At 33.9% G+C, this 21,090-nt stretch overlaps 1 protein-coding gene across 2 annotated transcripts; it reads left to right on the top strand.

Moving 5' to 3' along the window:
* Nucleotides 1-251: 251 nt before the first annotated feature.
* LOC144964274 (sperm flagellar protein 1-like) lies at nucleotides 252-19,637 on the top strand. 2 transcript variants are annotated; one of them, XM_078898355.1, is made up of 7 exons: nucleotides 252-483; nucleotides 4,688-4,799; nucleotides 8,799-9,049; nucleotides 11,201-11,251; nucleotides 12,025-12,073; nucleotides 14,535-14,625; nucleotides 15,774-19,637. In XM_078898355.1, the coding sequence occupies exons 1-7, from the start codon at nucleotides 348-350 to the stop codon at nucleotides 15,888-15,890; spliced, it is 807 nt and encodes a 268-aa protein (XP_078754481.1). In that variant the 5' UTR covers nucleotides 252-347; the 3' UTR covers nucleotides 15,891-19,637. The 2 variants fall into 2 exon arrangements, with proteins under 2 accessions (XP_078754481.1, XP_078754482.1); XM_078898356.1 differs by lacking the exon at nucleotides 4,688-4,799 and adding an exon at nucleotides 2,317-2,428 and having other exon boundaries at nucleotides 255-483.
* Nucleotides 19,638-21,090: the final 1,453 nt, after the last annotated feature.

Below are 21,090 nucleotides of genomic sequence, written 5' to 3'. Positions count from 1 at the left end.
CTCAGAATGAAAAATGGCTGGGTGTAATGAGAAATATAAAATCGATTAAAACTTTCATTTGAATCGACAATTCTGCTCCAAACTAACTTTGGGGTTTTCCCTTCAAAATCATTGCTATGATAAAGAGGTAGTAATGTTCTAAATGTAAACATTAAATAGAAAGCAAAAATATCAGAAGTCTTATCCAACAAGATTTCGTACGAAAATGGAGAGAAATTGATACTTTTAGTAAGCGAGTCTAATGTGTACCCAGCACTACAATGTAGGTCATTGGTTTCGAAGACAACGTAAACATTGGGGAAAGCTGGAACGACGTCAGATCCGTGTCTTAGATCAAGAAATTCAACATGTCTTTAGTTGTGAAAAATATAGAGGATTTTGAACACTTGAATGAGTCTGAACTTGAAGAATTATACTCATGGGTTGATACGATCCCTTTAACCCGACCGAAAAGAAATATTAATCGGGATTTTTCAGATGGAGGTAATGACAAAAATGAAGGCAGATTGACTTCAGTTCAGTATCAGAAAAAGGGGAGGGTTGTTACTTTTATTTTCACTTTTAAAAAGTTAGAATGAAGTGCTCCATTAGCCCCTTAAAATAGCCAACGGTTACTTTATTTATAGAAAAATCAAACCCTGTCTAACAGTATAAATTTTAAAATGCTCCGCTTTCTCCAAAGGCAGTGGTTACGTTTGCGGCACGGCACTCTCGTCTAGTCTGCCCGGCGTAGAGGCAGGTTCACGGTGCTTTGGATCTAGGGGCTGTCGGGCTAGGGCTGTCATTATCCCCAGACACCTGTCTGGGGATAACCAAATTTCTTTATGATATTGTGAATGTATTTAAAGGGATAACAGGAATGCATAACCTTGTTGAAACAAATATATTTATGTTTGGATAAATGAAGTGCTCGAAAAGATTAGGACTGATACTTGAGAAATGGCAATAACTCTACACAAATCCTAAAATAGATAAACTGCCATTAATCGAGTAAACTTAAATGAACATTATTTTTAATCATTCGAAAGTGAAAGGTAAAGAGTGAGTGGCATTGTATTGTACTTAATCATGTACACATTTGTGACGTTGTAGTGCATTGTAATAACATTTATTTAATTTAGCTTTGGAATGGAGTCAAATTTCAGTTTTTCTTGGTTGTCTTGACATGGCATTTGATTGTTGTTGCTCTGAGCCTTAAAGTCACTCAAAGTGTAATTAAAGTATTGGTTCTGTTGTATTTGTGATATTTAGGATAACTACCTTAAGTTATAATAAGGCTGTCACAACAATCATCACTGCTTTTAAATTTTGAGGGAGAATTAAAAAAAAACTGATACCCAAAAAGTGGCTCAATTGTTCTATGGATAGTCTGCTGTTGATTCAAACCATTTCTTGAATCCAATTAATTTGCAAATTACTGTGGAAGGTCATATAACTCCATGTTAAGACCTGAAGGCTTTATTTTATCCCGGTTCAACTAGCATTGAATGGATAGTAACTGTATTACCTTCACATGAGATACTTATGTATTTTAAAGTACTTCACTTCGAAAAAAAGCTTTTATTTAGTACAAGATCCACTACATGTACTCAAAGCGGTCCAAAATCAACAGCGACTCTTAACATGAGGAACAAGACATGGTATCTTTTAAAGCCTAACACAATTTATTATTATTATTATTATTATTATTATTATTACTATTATTATTATTATTATTATTATTATTATTATTATTATTATTATTATTATTTTTATTTTTTTATTTTTTTTTTTTTATGAAGACAAATCTTCTACTGGTACTCCTTTTTCTTCCCGGTTGGGTGAATAACTGGATATAGTACTCTCTCCAACTTTTTACCTTTGCATTGTACGTTTTGGTACTCAAAACTGGGACCTACAGGTCACAAGTCAAGTGCAATACCATATGACAGCAGAAATTACATCCTGACATTTTCTTTTTTTCTTTTAAGTGTTTGATTAGTATTATTATTATTTATTATTATTATTTTTTAAATTTCTGGTATGGTTTCTAAGGTTCTAAGATGTATGCTCTTTATCACCTCTTATTATTGTGTTGCTGTTGATTAGGGGCCCTTTCTAAAGGGCTTTGAACACCTTTAGCTCAAGTTTTTATTCAAACGTTTCCCTGTTAATCACTTTATGATACTTTCTAAGGACATGTATGTCCTCTATCAAGCAAACAATATCTATACAGACATACATACATTATTAAATACCAAGAAGAACTAAGTCTAAGAGAGCACTAAGAAAAAATGAACTCTTATTGCATTCATGAAAATTATGTTTTCCTTTCAGTACTCGTCGCTGAAGTTTTAAAGCATTTTCTCCCATCCATTATACAATCACATAATTATACTCCTGCCAATGCCATGAAATTGAAACTAGACAATTGGGAGCAGTTAAACAGGTATTAGTATTGATACAAGTGATAAAACAGTAGATGCTAGCAGATTCTTAGCTTTTGTATGCATCTTGCGCTCTTATGACATATTGCAACAATCGAACTGTTGTTTTTTTAATGTCTATCTTCGTGCCTAGTTCTGCTGATCTTTGTTATTACATCAAAATGATCGATACCATGATCAGAGAGATCAAAAGTCCCGGTAAAATGTGAATATTTAAAGCACAAATGAAAAGTATACCTCGCAGTTTAAATGTTTTTTTTTCATTTATGATTTTGAAATTTCAGCTGAAAACTCATTAAAAATTATCTCATATAGATGACGTATTGTGTATACCACTAATTTTCACACATTCCCACATAAAATAATGATCCTCCTGTGTTTAAGATTTAAAACATTGTAAAAGATTTAATATTCAATTGTCTTTGAGATTCAGGCCACATCAAAATTATGGTGGATCAAATATTGTACAATTTTAGAATTTTGATAGTATCTTGGAGGTTTGGAAAGTGCTTTTAAAAATTTATTGCACAAAATTAAAAACAAAAACTGGCTGTGCCTTTGAATAAACATCCGTTTGTCTTAGTTCTAGTAAAGGTTTTTGCATGGGAGAACTATAATTGTGATTTATCCCTTATATCTATACCTGTGAACTGTCGTACTCTGGAAAAACTCAAATTTAAGAAAATGGCCAGAAATCTCGTCCAAATATCAATCGATTTAAATGACCTTCATCTTGGCAAAACTCTCAAACCTGGGACTTCCAGAGTATGGCAGTAAATGATTAAATGAATAATATGAACTCTCACAACTTTTCCCTAGACTTCAGTTCTTTCTTGAGAGACAGTTACCCGCATGTGACATATTTAAAAAGAATTATATTTATGATATTCATTCCTTGCTTTAGACAAAATATAAGGTTTTCTTACAAAATAAGTTTGCGACTTCAGTTGCACATTTTGCACACTTTGTACAAAATGCAAACATTACAAATATTTTTAGTTTATTTGGATGTCATAATTATAAATACTTTAGATTGTCTTGTAAATTTTGATTATCAAAATTGATAACAAGAAAATAGCAATAGATCTTTTTCATTTCTCTTTGTTGAAGACTTTATTTCTCTCGAATTTTACTGGAGTTTTAAAGCTTGGGTAGCCATAACTTGTTATCTATGCTGTAGTATAGTATATAGTAGTTTAACATTTTTGCATATTTGCTGCAAGATTTTAAATATCTCCATCTAGGATGTTAAAAGAAAAGAATTAGCAATATTATACCACATATTCAATTTTTCCATTTGCTTAAAAAGGGAGGCAAAAGATAAGAATATAAAATACTGTAGTCATGATCTAATAACTCACATTGTAATAATCTACATCATGTAATTGCCAACCCCTCTCGTGTAACAACATTTTTACTTTTGAAAACACCACTTGAATATCGCGCTTCTTCATCTAATAGCCTGCTATTTCCACCGACGACAGAAGAGACTGACTTGAATGTAACTAAATTTCAATTCAATTGTCTTGCAATGGATTTGATTAAAAAGTTAGTACAAAGATAAGCATTTCAATGTTTGTAATGAAACATAGCTTAAAAGTGTATTAAATAAATTAATAAAAATATACCACATTAACATAGCATGCTTTAAATTAGACCTTTTCGCAGCATTGTTCATTTGGACAGAGTGTCTCGCATCTGTCGAATGAATTGTCCAATTATAATATCTCAGTTAATTGAACTGTATACACAATGAAACAGTATTAAAAGTTTTGATATATTTGTATTTAACTGATGCAGATTGAAGATTCATTTAGTAAAATGCATTAAGTATTATTGTAATCATTGCATTATTCGAAAAAATATGTTTAGTCATTGGCCATGTCAACAATTTATCTGGTCATCTGGTATTATATGCTTTTGAAAATAAAAGTGGGGTAACAATTGCTATATGCAACATATAAATTGTATAACTTTTCTGAACAATATTATAAATTGAAATAGATATCAGCTGAAGTTGAACTACAATTAATTTGTATGTGCAAACGTCAGTAATGTTATTCCATTTAGTACACACCACATTATATCATTTCATTGCTTGCTGCCATATTCTGCTGTTCATCTGTAATTGGTAAATTCTTAATTAGTCGGGTTTTCTTAAAATCTGCTAAATCTGCAAATTCAAAGGTAGGACCCTGACGTAGCTTTAAATGATAGTCATATTGATATATTGGTTGTTGAATACATGCCGTTTGCTTCAGTCTTAACAGCGGAGGTGATCCAGCATTTTCTTCCTAAGGCAGTCGATATACATAACTACACAGCAGCCAGTTCTACGTCACAGAAGATGGAAAACTGGGACCTTTTAAACAGGTGACTGATATAATCCGAATATTGAGCTTTGAAAAGAAATTATTAGGACTTGTTTTGATTTTTCCTGGGAGTATTTTTAAAAAAAAAGATCTTTAAAAAAAAAATGTGCATCTCGATTCTCTATTATATATAAAGTGTCTTGAAATTATTAGGAAAGAGAGGGGGGGGGGGGGGGGGGAGATTTGATTTGTGAATGTAATTATTCTCCGTTATAGTGTGGTAATATGCTGTTTCTACGCATGGAATATGATTTTTACCCTTAATGTAATTTTCCTGTAGTATTGCTATCTAAATTATGTTTTAGCAATTTATATATATAATCTGTAGTACTTTTTCTCTGTTCTAGAGTATAATCTTTATTTGCCTCAAAGGATGCAGTAGAGGTATTTAACATAAAATATTTTGTCGAAAAATTTGTAATTGTAATACTCTTGTATTTTGTAGGATTCTTGCACTTCATAATTAAAGAAATTGAAAACACAGAATACAAATTACATTGTATATTTTATTGTACTGCTTAAATGATTTAATTTTAACTTTGTTTTTTATTTTTATTTTAAAAATCACTCTTTATATCATACATATTTGTTTCTCTTTATTTTCTTTTTGTCAATGCTGTTTTGGCTGAACGTCAAATTTGAAAGTTTGACCTGAAATTTTTTTCGAGTGAGCTGGGAGATCATGATGCTTTGATAATTTAAAAATGTAAATGTTGCTGCTCGAAGCTCAAAGAAATAGATAATAATGTGAAATTGAATGTAAGCTTCAATTTAATTACAAAAGCATATCAAATGAATGTTTCGGGTTTCCCCTGATGAATGAGATAATGTGGTAGTGCCGTAGTTAAGATGGATAAACATATCAAATGAACATCTTAACTACGTCACTACCACAGTATATCATTCATCTGTGGTGTTTCATTCATCCTGTTTTGTTGATAAAGGGGAAACCCGAAACATTTATTTGATATGTTTTGTAATTAAATTGAAGCTTACATTCAATTTCACATTATTATCTATTGATAATTTAAAAGAAAATTAGAACATTGAGCTTACATTCATAATTTTCTTTTACTTAACCCGTTATGATTATTTTTCATGAACGGAAAGGGGAAAATTTCAACATTTTAAAATCAGTTAACTGCCGTAATCTGGTAAGACAAATCTTTTAAAATTTGGCCAGAAAACTTGTCTTTAAAATATCAATCGATTTAAATGACCCTCATCTTGGCAAAAAACTTTCTAACCTGGGACCTCAAGAGCTCTTCAATCAAGTCCCAGGTTTGAGAGTATTTGACAAGTTGAGGGTCATTTAAATCGATCAATTGAGCTTTGAGCTTTTATATAGCGCAATATCCACTAAAAGTGCTCAAAGCGCTTTACAAGGAGTCCCTAGCCTACACCAACACTTAACATTTAGGACGGGACATGACGCCTGTTAGGCGATATTACAGAGATGACGCTGTTAACGGCCAGGCACTTATTTTACACCTGAGTACGGTGAGAGAAAGTGAGTAAAGAGCCTTTTCCAAGGACTCAATTATGCCCTGAGCGAGGCTCGAACCCAGGACCTTCCGATCCGAAAGTGAGGGTCATACCACAAGACCACGTAGCTGCACAATATTTGAAGGACGAATTTTTAGGCCAAATTTTTAATTACATGTCTTTCCAACTTACAGCAGTTAACTGGTTAAATTTTGGTAAAAAATATGCGATCCTCATACTACTTAATATAATGAATAATGAAATTAATTTTTAGACTTGCATGTTATGCTATAATATATTTGTACGAGAAAATTAAGGTAATTAAAAACAAAATTGATAATGTAAAATTCTATCCCCGAAACACGATTTTGTATTAAATCTTTTAAATGATTAAAAGATCAGCAAAAACTTTTTATTCTTCATGATTTATTACAAACATAAATTTAAAAAAATTAATTTGTTGATTTGGCAAACTTGTGCATATAAAGGGAATGAGTTGTTATTAATCAAGATGTTCACAATAAGTTAATTAATTAATTGTTTCTTTTTTGTTGGTAATTTACATTATTATTAACTTTATTGTTCGGATATTGATGTAACAAAATTGACGTAACGAAGCACTTTGTTATTGTTTTTAGACAGCCATTTTAATGATTATTTGGGCTCAGGGTCCTCTGTTTATTTAGCGGTAAATGCGCGGTATAAATGTTTATCAATACTATTATTATTATTATTATTATTATTATTATTATTATTATTATTATTATTATTATTATTATTATTATTATTATTATTATTATTATTATTATTATTATTATTATTATCACTAAAGCTATCACTAAATTCTATCAATCAGACCATAAACGTTTAAGGTTACAGATAGTTCTGTGTGTTGGTACATTATAACCTGCTGGCGGATGTTGTGAGTGTTTTAACTAATGTACAGCATCAATTAGCTTCTGACATGTAAATTAAAAAAGAAAAAATTTAAGGTGGATTTCCACTTAAATATTGAAATATTGCAGTGCCCTCCATACTAAAGTCACAACAAGATCTTGAAAGCCTCAAAACTCTGGCTCAGGACCGTGACCAATGGAAACAATTCATAATAACAACATGGATGAAGAGAGCAGCTATACTACATCGACTATAACTGAATCACACAATTCTCAGCAAGCGTCATTCGGACTGCGAGGCTTACAACTACTACTACTACTATTATTGGTTCATCTCCGCCCATCACCATCACAATTCCGACTTTAAAAAAAAAATTATGAATAAGAAAGACTCACCACAACCACTACATCATAATCCCTACCACTACCATTAATACAACCACCACCACATCACTCATCCTTACCACCACCCATAGTACAACCACAACTACTACCACCACCACTACAACTACTACCACCACCACATCATCATCACCATGACCACCACCACCACTACTACAACCTCTACCATATCAGCATCCCTACGACCACCACTGCCACAACCACCAACACATCATCACCCCTACCACCAACATCACCACTACAACCACCACACCACATCATCATCCCAACCACCACCATTAAAACTACAACCACCACATCAACATCCCTACCACCACAACTACTCCAACCACCATCTAATCATCATCCCTACCACAACCACTACTACAACTACCACCACATCATCATCCCTACCATGAATACTACTACAACCACCACACCATCATCCCTACCACCACAACTAATACTACAACCACCACAACTACTACAACAACCACCACAGCATCACCCCTACCACCACATTATCATCCCTTTGACATTAATGTAGACTGTCTCAAACATTGTGGTAAATATTTTAAATAATAATAATATATATATATATATATATATATATATATATATATATATATATATATATATATATATATATATATATATATATATATATATATATATATATATATATATACCTATCTATTTAATCGCCTTGTGATACAAATATGTTACCAATAGATCTGGACATATTGTTAACAACAATGGAGCAAATTATTTAGACATTTACCACGATAATATAGTCAACATGGATGTTTTTGGCCATCATCAGGATTCAAAATATATGTCTAACAATTCATCCATCCATCAATTCATCCATTTATCTATCCATTTATTCATCCATCTATCTATCTATCTTTTCATCTATCTTTCTTGCCTCCTATCATGTTCCAAATCAATTTTCCTATTTCATTGATAACTGAAAGCTATCTATTTAGGTAACTGCCAATTATTACACGTGATAACAGCTCATAGAGTGTCTTTTACATTCATATTTATTCTGTTTATTTTTACATATTTTCTTTCCTGAGTTTCTTCACTGCGCTTTCCTCGTTCTATGTTATTGTCAAAATAATTACGTTCTAACACATTGCACCGACTTTTCCATAAAAAAAATATATTTAAGACCTCACAAATTTTGAATTAAATACTAATGTCCGAATATTTATTCCCTTCTTACTTTAAAGAAAAGTTTTCAAAAAGCTGAACTTCCAACTGTCCCAAGATTCCATCCGAGCCATCAGCACAGGAAAGCAGTTTGGCATTGAATGTTTCCTCATGTATCTGCGGTCCAAAATTGAGCGTGCTGTTTGGGACCTCAACAAAGAATCAGACAGACAGGAAAAAGCTAATGTGCAACAGAAAGCCAGTTTTAGAATGCATCAAAACAAAGGACATAAAATGGGAAATGACCAACCAGAGGCAGATCAAAATCTTGGTAAGTAAATTTCTGTTGTTTTAAGTTGCCTCTGGAATAAATGATCTTGACATTTAAGAAAGGTAGAGGAAAGTGAAAATCAGTCAGAACTCTTCATTTAAAAAATAAAAAAAAGACCTGTGACCTGAAACATTTTAAAAACCTAGTCTTAATTAATGAAATTGGAGTTAAATAAAGTCCAATAGTCATGACTTATTATCTTCCTGTTGCTCATTGCCTTTGTCTTGCAACTGTTGCTCCCGAAACGTCCAGTGTTTGGTATTTTGTTCTTTTATGAAGTTGTTATAATACTCATTTTTATTTATTACTTTATAAAAGTTAAAGAGAATTTTGAACGGAATAACTGAGCCTCTAATTTTCGCACATTTGTGAGAACATGACGTTTAGGCAATGGAGGAATGTAATTTAGTTATATGCGCTTTAGATAATTTAATAAAATAAGCAATTTCATACTATTATATCACGTATGAAAATTTAATCGATTCAATACTGAGCACACTTGCAGTACAGTCCTCTGTTACACTGAGCAATTTTGTTAACACTGACAGCGTAATGAAAAGTAACTCAGTCACTGGAACACAGCTATCAGGATTGCATAAGTGGCTATTCAATTATACTCTTGACTCTTATGCCTGGGGATCTTTTTCTCCTGTAAGAAAAGAATTAAGAATGGTGGATTGCGAGGGAGGGGACTGGCTTGGCCAAATGTTATATTTAATTGAACTTTTTGGCAGATTAAATTTTCGACTTCCTGATTACCAGTCTAACCGGTTATCAGGAGGTCTGAGGTTCGATCCCCAGTCGGGCAGGCTGACTTTTTGGGATTATTTTTTTCTTGTATTTTTCTTTCTACTTTCTCTGGCACTGCTTAATATGCACCACACATTTAAAGGGATTTTCGTTGTTGTTGTTGTTGATATTTTAACTTTTTCATTATTTCCTTTTGTTTTCTTTTGACTGACAATGAATGAAAGGGGTGGGTGTTTTGACAGACAATGAATGAAAGGAGTGGGTGTTTTTGACTGACAATGAATGAAAGGGATGGGTGTTTTTGACTGACAATGAATGAAAGGGGTGGGTGTTTTTGACAGACAATGAATGAACGGGGTGGGTGTTTTTGACAGACAATGAATGAAAGGAATGGGTGTTTTTGACTGACAATGAACGAAAGGGATGGGTGTTTTTGACAGACAATGAATGAAAGGGATGGGTGTTTTTGACAGACAATGAATGAAAGGGATGGGTGTTTTTGACAGACAATGAATGAAAGGGATTGGTGTTTTTGACAGACAATGAATGAAAGGGATGGGTGTTTTTGACAGACAATGAATGAAAGGGATGGGTGTTTTTGACAGACAATGAATGAAAGGGGTGGGTGTTTTTGACAGACAATGAATGAAAGGAATGGGTGTTTTTGACTGACAATGAATGAAAGGAATGGGTGTTTTTGACAGACAATGAACGAAAGGAATGGGTGTTTTTGACAGACAATGAATGAAAGGGATGGGTGTTTTTGACAGACAATGAATGAAAGGGATTGGTGTTTTTGACAGACAATGAATGAAAGGTATGGGTGTTTTTGACAGACAATGAATGAAAGGGATGGGTGTTTTTGACAGACAATGAATGAAAGGGGTGGGTGTTTTTGACAGACAATGAATGAAAGGAATGGGTGTTTTTGACAGACAATGAATGAAAGGGATGGGTGTTTTTGACAGACAATGAATGAAAGGGATGGGTGTTTTGACAGACAATGAATGAAAGGGATGGGTGTTTTTGACAGACAATGAATGAAAGGGATGGGTGTTTTTGACTGACAATGAATGAAAGGCATGGGTGTTTTTGACAGACAATGAATGAAAGGGATGGGTGTTTTTGACAGATAATGAATGAATGGGATCGGTGTTTTTGACTGACAATGAATGAAAGGAATGAGTGTTTTTGACAGACAATGATTGAAAGGAATGGGTGTTTTTGACAGACAATGAATGAAAGGGATGGGTGTTTTTGTCTGACAATGAATGAAAGACATGAGTGAAAAGTGAAAGAGATTTTCTCCTTTTTGTTGTCTGCACAATTTAATGTAGTGTAATGTTTATTTCATCACTTCCTGTTTGTTTCTTTTCTTCTATTGTCACATGATTTGCACAGCACTTATGCCATCTAATAACAGTCACAAAGTTCACCAGAAGATGCCAATGTGTAAGTTTTTATTCTAAATATTTCAATGATTTATATATATTATATATTGCTCAACAAAGGTTAAGGGTCACTTGGTGTTTCAATTAGATTTTTTAAATGGTGGTTTGGCATAATTAGATCAAAAAGATCTGTCCTGCGATTAATGTGGCCTTTAGCAAGGACATTTTGTTCACATTTCCTTTTTTCTGTGGACAAATGTGTCTGTGCATGACATGGTCAGTCGGAAGGTGAACATTTTGGATTTGCATTTTTTGCATTTTCCGAAAGAATATTCTCACCAGAGCATTTTAATCTATATTTGAAGTAAATCGGGTGATTTTTAATGAAGTTATGGTCAGATGTATGGGATAGGTATCCAGCAACTTTTCTCAAATTTCATACTTTTTCAACTTGACTAGCTGTAAACAAATTTTAGAAGTGAAACTAAGCTTTGATATTTCCTGAAGATGTACAAATAGTATTGATTTCATCATTTATGACAAGAACTTATTTTTGATAAAAATTGACCTTCTAACTAAAGTTGACAATATCTCAGTTCAAACCTTTTCACCAGCTGATTGATTATGTCATTCACTGTAACAAATATTAATGAAGTTTATTTATGCGTGTTTTTTTTTTTTTTTGTGATCTCTGATATATAACGATTATCCTATTGTTTGTAAGGAGAGGGTTATATATTAAGAAATAAAGAAAAAAAAATCCGAAAAATCTTTAAGTACAACCAGGTATGAAATAAAGTGATTTCACCCTATTTCTATCGATTATCTTTACAGTGTCACCTGGTCGACAGAAAGGTGTTGTACCAGCTGGACCATATAGAGGGTAAGTTGTATAAATTGACCATTAAGTTATTTGTGAAACGAAAAAATAAATGTAAACAAGTATGTGGGACATTTGCGGTCATATACTATGACACTGAGCTTGCAAGTCTCTGGTTTGAGTCACGCTGTGAATGGTGCAATATTAAGTCACAGGTGAAGGCTCTTCATATATTCTCACTAGTCCTGTCTGTAAAATGAGTGCCTGGACATTAAAAATATTATCTCTGTGTTTAAAAAAATGGTATTAGTGCCTTACAGGTGTCATGCCATGTCCTACATGTTTAACGTTGCTGTTAGCTTGGGATCCCCTGTATAGTACTCTAAGCACATTGCGTGGATAATGCGCTATATATTTTGGTTGTTGTTGTTTTCTTCCTTCTAATCAGTAGGTCCATTATACGAGGGCTCTTTCAGAAATAACTGAAAAATGCCCATTGCTCAGCAACCAGTGGAGATTTTTAAATTCTGTAAACGACATGATATTCCTTATTTCCTTACGGATATTCCCAGAAATTATGAAGCGCATCATTTTGCACAATGAATTTCTAGACGATTTTAAAGATGGCGGCCCACCTTGAAACTTGGTCAAAGGAGGAAATCAGAGCTGTCATACGTTTTTTGAACGCCAAAAGTCTGAATCCTACCGAAATTCATAAAGAACTTCAAAGTGTATATGGTGAGCATGTTATAAGTCGTACACAAGTCTATCACTGGTGTAATTTGTTTGAAGCCGGCCATTCCGACTTGACAGACAGGGAAGGGAGAGGGCGGGCGATAACTGCGACGTCAGAAGACAATGTGAAGCGAGTTGATGAGCTTATTCGTCAAGACAGGAGGTTGAAACTTCATGAAATTGCAAGCACTCTTGAAATTTTGGAAGCTTCTGCCCATAGAATTGTATTTGATGAACTTGGCTATAGAAAAGTCAGCGCAAGATGGGTTCCTAAGCAATTGACAGACAATCATAAAGAACAAAGATTGGACATCTGCAGGGAACTTTTGAGAAGAAGCAAGAGCTCACGCAGGGTTCACTGGCATACTGCCAACGCCGGCGGAGACTTTCTAGGGTACGATGTGACTTTTCTTGACAGCATAGTCACCGGTGATGGTTGCACCATTGCACCCCAGAAACAAAGCAAGATTTGATGACATGGAAACATCCATCCTCACCTGTCGCGAAGAAATTCAAAGTCATGCGGTCAGCAAAGAAAATAATGGGAACTGTTTTCTGGGACAGTCGTGGTGTTATTCTGTTCGAAACCTTACAACCTGGAGAAACAATCAATGCTGCAAGGTACTGCCAAACTCTTGACAAGCTTAGGGAGGCCATTCGCAGAAAGCGCCCAGGGCAGTTGACCAACGGGGTCATTTTGCAACACGACAACGCTACACCCCACACAGCACGAGTGACGCAAGGTTGGCTAGAGAAATATGGATGGGAGATTTTGCCACACCCACCACACAGTCCAGACCTCGCACCATCTGATTATCACCTCTTTGGGCCACTGAAACGTGAGCTGGCAGGAAAGCGCTTTGATGTCGATGAAGAGCTTGTTGACCATGTGCGGAAATGGCTACAAAACCTTGACGGAAATTTCTTCCGAGAGGGTATCTATTCCATGGTGCGGCGTTGGCAGAAGTGTGTTGACAGACTTGGCTGTTACATAGAGAAATGAAGGACGAGTCAAGGTATGAACACGTGCAAGAATTTTGTTGATAGCATAAAAAACGTGGATTTTACAGGCATTTTTCAGTTAATTATGAAAGAGCCCTCGTAGAAGGAATTGCTGGTAAAAATGTTACAAATGTTGCATTTTGTCTAAATAAACTAAATAGATTACTTTGAAAATTATAATCAACTTAACTTTATAAGGGAGAATAATTTAATGATAAATGATCCATTAATTGGGAGTGATTGTATGTCTCTGCATTTGTAATTAATGTCTATGACATTTCATGAAACAGATACAGCATAGGTGTCAACTGTCCTGTGTGGCTATGTGGTCTATAGGTATGACACTCGTCATCGGACCGGAAAGTACTGGTTTCCTATATTGCTGTGAGCGGCACATAGTTGAGTCCTTGGAAATGTCTCTTAATTCACATTCTCTCATCATACTCAAGTGTAAAATGAGTAGGTATCTGGTCATTAACAACATCATCTCTTTCGGAAAAAAACAAACAGTTGTAATAACACCTAATATGTGTCATACTTCGTTCGACATTTTAACTGTTGTTGTTGGCTTTGGGCTCTTTGTAAAATGCTTTGACTACATTTATTGGATATATTGCTCATTTAAAATAAAAAAAGGAATTGAATTTTTTTTTTATTCATATGTTTTGTAAGTGCATCATTCAGGCTGACATGCCCATCTCTTTGGTGAGCTGCAGTTTGGATGCAGAGATCTTAAACATATACAATGTGATTATTGTTTTTGGTTTTTTTTTCAACTCTCCCACAGAACAAAGATGAAAGCAATAGATGACATGGTGCCAAGAGCTATATATGAAGAGAAAGAGCAAGAGTGTCTGGCTAAAGAGGAGACCATTCAGGTGAGCAACTTGTAGAGCATTTGGACTCAAACTCAAATGAATCCTGTTCAATCTGCCTCTTGTAATTATTATTTTCCTGGTCTTACTCTCCACCCCACAGAAGTAGGGTAACATCAAATTAAAGTAATTAAGGAGCAGGCACCAGTATAAGATAAAGATCTGAACAAGTGTGTATGAAAGATGCCAGACAAAGCAAGAAATAAAAATAGAAGAAAAAAAAACTATCCCAAAAAATCAGTCGACCTCGAGATGTGCTGAGTAAAGTCAGGATTATTTTTTCTGACCCCCTGTCCACCCAGCAGTGATCTGTTAGATCTGGTGGAAAGTACTTTGCAATAGACTATAGAGTCCTATCCAAAATGTAGCAAGCAATTGGTAGTGTTCATTTCACGCTATATTTAGTCCTTCAGAGCCATTCGACTCAAGGAGCTGGAGTTTATCCCAGTTCCTATAGTGTGAATTGGGGTTCCCAATAGCTTCATACGCAAAGGGAACAAGATCGATCCCGGGTGCAGTCGAGATTTTTTTCCAACCCCCCCCCCCTACCCCCTGTCCTCCTAGCAAGCAGTAAATGGGTAACTGGGTCTGTTAGATCTGGCAGAAAGTACTTTGCGATAGATTAACATCCTATCCAAGCAATTTGTAGTGACCATTTCACGCGATAGTAGTCCTTCTTACTTACTTACTTATCCAAACCAGTGACCACCTGAGCTCTAGCCCTTCGGTCTTGTGCCATGACATAGAAGTTAGACGTCTTTTGTAGTTGTTCGAGGTGACTATAAAGTGTGTATAGTAGTCCTTCAGAACCATTATGCTCAAGGAACCTGAGTTTATCCCAGTTTATATAGTGTGAAATGGGCACTATAGAAACCGGGCTGAACTCTGGTTCCACAGGCCTGTTGGTTCTAAAGGACTACTTTTTTGTATTGTACTGATCAAAGGGTAGCAAACGTATGCTAATGATCATTTCATGCTTTATACATCAGGCTAAACTTCAGCCCCATGGTGTCTTGATGAAGAGTTTTGGCTTTAGGAGTGAAAATTTGTTATTCTATGAACCTATTCCACTTCCTCAGTCACTATTCTCAGTGGTATTTGTGAGACTAATGACAAAAATAAAATGTCAGTAAATACTTCTTTCTTTTCAGATCTTACAAGCCAAGGTTAGGCGTCTAGAGCATTTACTTCATCTTAAAGATATTCGAATTGAGGACTTACAGTCCCGCCTAGAAAACAACAGACCCACAGGAAATGTCCGACGATGAGAAAATATACCGGATGTAAACAGATCTCTTTGTTACTTAAAATAGATGTTACTTTGATACTTTGTCCTACATTCCATTGAATGTATTATTTTCTCTAATATAGAGTGTTTTATTTTATTAACTGAAATATTGCAGCACAATAAATATATTCAGGAAATCAAAATTAAGTAATGACTGTGTCGAAAGATTTGTCATAGTGTTTTTGTAAGTATTGAAATAAATTTTACTTTGGTCATTGAATAGATTAAATAAATTGTGGGTTAGGTTTATATTTTTTAAAAATTTATTTTATATTTTGCAATTCATTTCTAAGTTATAAATCAGTAATGATTGAAAGGATAATGGCAAGGGAGAAATAATTGAATCATTTACTTTTGGTTTTTGGTTACTGCCAGTGCCCATCCATGTGCTAATGGTATTTTATATGGTTTATTTGGGTGTGATATGCCTCTTTTTTGTCGCTTCTTTTAAACATTCATATTTTTTGGAGGGTTTATAATGTGTTTTTCAGAAGGTTTCCCCATTTCATTTCTTTATATGCGAGAAGAAAGCAATTGAATTGAGATAAATGAATTTTGGATTGGACATTGAAATGACTATTTTTCAGTTGTTAACTCAATTTTGTAAATGTTGAAATTGGGAAAAATCTTTAGATTACCTATATGATGTGTGAAACAAGCCCTTTAAATATAAAACTTACACTAGGTAATTGTAATTTTTATGGCATAGATTTTCACATTTTATTATTTACTGTTGGCAATGAACTCTTTTTTTTTTCAATTTCAAATGTTTTAAAAGCCAACCTTTGCCTCCAAATTTCCATGGTCATCAAAAGTTCTCAATAAAACAACTTTTCACATCAGAAACAACTAAAGGGGCTCTCTTCAAAAACTATTTGCCAAACTTTTCTAATTCTTTCTATATTTCTTGTCTTAGAGAAAGTATCTGTTGGTTTTGATAAGACTGTGAAGATGCAAAATATGTTGAAAACTATTAAAGTTTTTAAATTTATGCATTTAGGGGAATATTTTCTGAAATTGAGACAGTAAAGACATAATTTTGAATGGTTTTCCTCACACTTTATATCGGTATATTATGCTTTTTTTAAGGTATCCTTCAAGTATATATCTGTTTTGTAGAGGGTGATACATTATATTATAACGATGATTTATATTATATTTTCTCCTTGTTCATTGTAATATGACAACTCAAAGGACGCACTATATTGTTTTTATATCGACGTTTTTCAATCAAAATATTTTATTTATACATTTTCATATTCCGTCCAACGTGATTATTCATTCATCTTTTTTGTTTGTTTGAATTTGTTTATTTTGCCAAAGTTAAAGTATAAAATATTTATTTTTAAAAAGTATCATAAAGACCTGGACCTAATAATGCTCATAAGCTATTGTGTCATTTTCCATCACGACTTAATAAGGATTTGATTCAATATACAATATAAGTACAATAAGAATCCACACAGCAAGTTTTTTAGAAACGTATTTCGACATTCATAATTCCAGTCTAATGTCTACTGACACAGAGCAGCGATATTTTTAAAACATAAATGTAAGTAAAGATAATAGGAAAACAAGTTCTTATTTTTCTGTAGATAGCGTGGATTCACTTTATTCATCACTACTTCAAAAAGATTCCTGCTCTAACATGTATTTTTACCCCTACCTTCTTTTATACCAAGAGGTAATGTAAATTGAAACTTAGACAACTGTACTACTATTTCCTGGGAAGTTCATTTGTAAATTTGTCACATAAAAAAAAAGACAAAACCAATCGTCGTTTTTGACCTCAGTTACCATTGGACAATGGACGTTACCAGAGCTACCACTATGACTACTCGTGTTTGATTTGTTAAATATGATTGATTTGACTTTTGAGAACTATCACTTTCAATACATTTTAGAGCTATATGCATCGATGCACAGAGATTAGAAAATTTGGACATGCTGACAGTTTGACGATCTAGACTTACTAAATATTGATAGAAGTAATATAGGGTATAATTAGGTTCGACAAACTGCCACTACAGCTTTATGGCCGACAATTTTTTAATATATGTTTTACATCAATTTTATTTCGTTGTATTTTTTTTTTAAATCCTACATTGGCTCAAATCACAGACCTTCTCTGTCTTCAGAAAATTCTGCTTGTTGTGGAGACAATTTGAGTGTTTCACACTCACAATATGACAACTTTACTGATATGAAGAAAGTCAGGGTTTTATCACAGCATAAGATACGTATTTTAAATGGCAGTTCAAATAATTATCCAAGTTGGGAGGAGACGTCACTCTTCTTGCGTCTTCTATTCCCCTATGTATATTTTCCTTTTCCAGGTTGCTTTCTGTTTTTGTCTCGGATTGAGATTTCTTGGGTTTGTCCTGACCTTTGCCGGAGTCCTTAGCTGAAAGGAAAGCAGTCAAGTGTAGAGTATTAGTTTTGGGGGATGATATGTTTTTCCCCATAAATCAGTTCTCTATTATGTACTTTTATCATATTTTTTGTTTTGAATATAAACATTTGTTTGCATTTGGGTATATTCCTGTTAGTGAGCTCCCGCACTTTTGTCTGGATGAGACTTTAAGGTGATCTCAAACTTAGCACATTGATAGATTGCTTTTGGAATCTACTTTACCTATCTACTGTACCCTATTTGAACAAGTTCCCTTTGTCTTACTTTTTCTCAAATACTTTGAACCATAAATATATAATTTTTTGACTAATCCATTTCCTTCCTTTTTACTAGAGTCATAATGACGTGAACGTGCTGTAAAACCCTTAAAAGCAAAAAAAAAAAAAAATAATATCCATCATTCATTCCAGAGGTTTTTTTCTTTTTCTCTGTCTAACCCTGTAGATTGTACTTCTTATTCTCGTAGCTTAAGTATTGACTTTACGCATTTTCTCTCCGTATGACATATATTTCTCAATGCATTTTCCAAGCTCTTTCAAAAGGCTCTGATGATATGCCATTGTTCTAATGTCTTCAACTGATAGATATTTATACCATTTTACCGTTGTCTTCAATCGATAAATATATTTTGATTCGTTAACCTGAAACAAAAATAAAGATAATTACTAGCCTGAGACATAGAGTGAAAATGAATATAACAGCCTCTAAAAAAAATGAAAAGAAATGATACGTAATAATAATAAGGAATGTTTTAGGCTCAGGTCCTTCTTCAGCCAAATAGTAAAAAAAATATATAGATAGTATGCGCTTGGCCAAGGAGCTCACAACATTGCCATCCGGAAGTATAACGGACCAACACACAAACCTTTGTGTAACCATGATCGTTTATAGTCAGGTTAATACAGTTTAGTGAGAATTACTCATAAACGCGGATGGCAAAAAACAATAACAAAGACCTGAGTGACGTCAACTTCGAACTATCTATAAGCAGTAATATATTACATATAATCTGGAATAATGAGAGCTGTGATCTAATGAAATTTTTTATTGAACTAATAGTGTAAGGATTCATTTACCCACCCCATTTTTGGATCATCGCTCTGCTTCTATTGATGGCTGAAGTAAAAGTTGAGCCCGAAGCATTCCTCATGCAACATATTATTGTAATCTTTTTGTTTACCTATTTTATTCATTTTCATTCCAGTCCAAAGCTTTAGCCAATGTAGTTTTTACTTTGGCCAAAGATCCTACTGTGGTGAGCGTAATAACGTATTTATCTATTCAAAGTGTTGAATAAACATATTTGAACCATCATGTATTGGCTTTTCCGTTCTCATTGACTGTGTGCATCTGTTTGATTGAGGGCAAAATGTGTCTGAATAGAGTGAGATCCTGTTTAAGTGTTTAATTAGCAAAAAATCGAGGGATTGAAAACTGTTGAAAATGTTTGTGCGTGTGTGTATTTTTTTTTTTTTTTTTTGGTTTTGTTCTTATTTTTAAAAACCTTTTCTCTTTAATTTGCTTTTGTAGATTCCCATAATTCGAAAACTGGAAAGAAAAAAACGGATTCTGCTAATTCTAAAAGATTATGGTTGGAGGCCATTGACTTTTTATGTAGGCCTCAGAGGTCACTGTGTGGGTCTTCTTTTCCTTTAAATCAACTTTCCTCTCTGGGTTTGGTCTTTTGTCCTGTCATGGTGGGCAGCAAGTCACTTGCTTTGTCTTCTCTCCCCTGTATATATGTCTTGGAATGGAAATACTTGGTTTTTGTCCTGGCCCTTGCCGAAGTCCTTGACTGAGAGGTGAGAGGGATATAGTCAAATTTATAGTGGTAGTTTTGGGAGATGATACTTTTCTCCCTTGTAATACGTAAATCATCTCTCTGTTATATATTGAAAGTAGCACATCGGCATTGGCAACCTGTGGGAGCTTCAAAATAGAGGAGTTCAAGAATACCTTATAATGATTTCACTTTAGTTTTAGGGAAAGCCCGTGAAAAAAAGAATGAAATGTAAAACAAGTATTAAACAATAGCATGCATCTCTAAAAAACAAAAACAAAACAACAACAACAACAAAAATACAACCCCCCCCCCCAAACAAAAAACAAAAACGTAGGAGTTCTGATACGCATAATAAAGTTAGACGCGTAATTATATAATCTTTACTATCTAGTCTAGATTGATCATTCTGTAGTCAAATCGTTGAAGTCGAGTTTTAATTTTCACCCGTTCGTGTAAAGAAAAAAATGAAAAGTACTAGATTGCGACAATAAATAACATGTGTGACGTCAGATGAGGGATATAATAAAAATGCTCTTGAAGTCTTGCTTTATAAATTCCGATCTCTTATCAAATGCATACCCCAAAGGTCACGTAGCGATATTGAGAATTTGTTCGAAATTCCAAACGTAGTAGGACTTAAAGAATATACCACTATAATATTGAAATGAATCAACTTCAAAGAGGAAGGGAGACAAATGCCCCCTAACACTTGCTACATTTTAAAAATCACAGTGATCTTCCTTGACATTTATAAAAATACTTCGGAAGGAAATATTATATATAATATACTGATGCATATTTTGCAATTGAGTGAATGCACCTATTAAACGTTTCATGTCAACTATTGATGCTGTGCGTTAAGCCACATAAAAACAAACTCGCAACATTCACCAGCCGCATGTAACGTAACATGTCGACAACACACAAAGCTATGTGTAACGTTGAACGTTTACAGTGTGTGGTAGAATTTAGCGAGAAATACTC

The sequence above is a fragment of the Berghia stephanieae genome, chromosome 2 (genome assembly GCF_034508935.2).
Source record: "Berghia stephanieae isolate SIO BIC M18660-M18661 chromosome 2, UCSD_Bste_1.3, whole genome shotgun sequence".
Taxonomy (NCBI): domain Eukaryota; kingdom Metazoa; phylum Mollusca; class Gastropoda; order Nudibranchia; family Aeolidiidae; genus Berghia; species Berghia stephanieae.
Note: the sequence above shows the minus strand (reverse complement) of the source record. Positions and strands in the feature narration are given on the sequence as shown.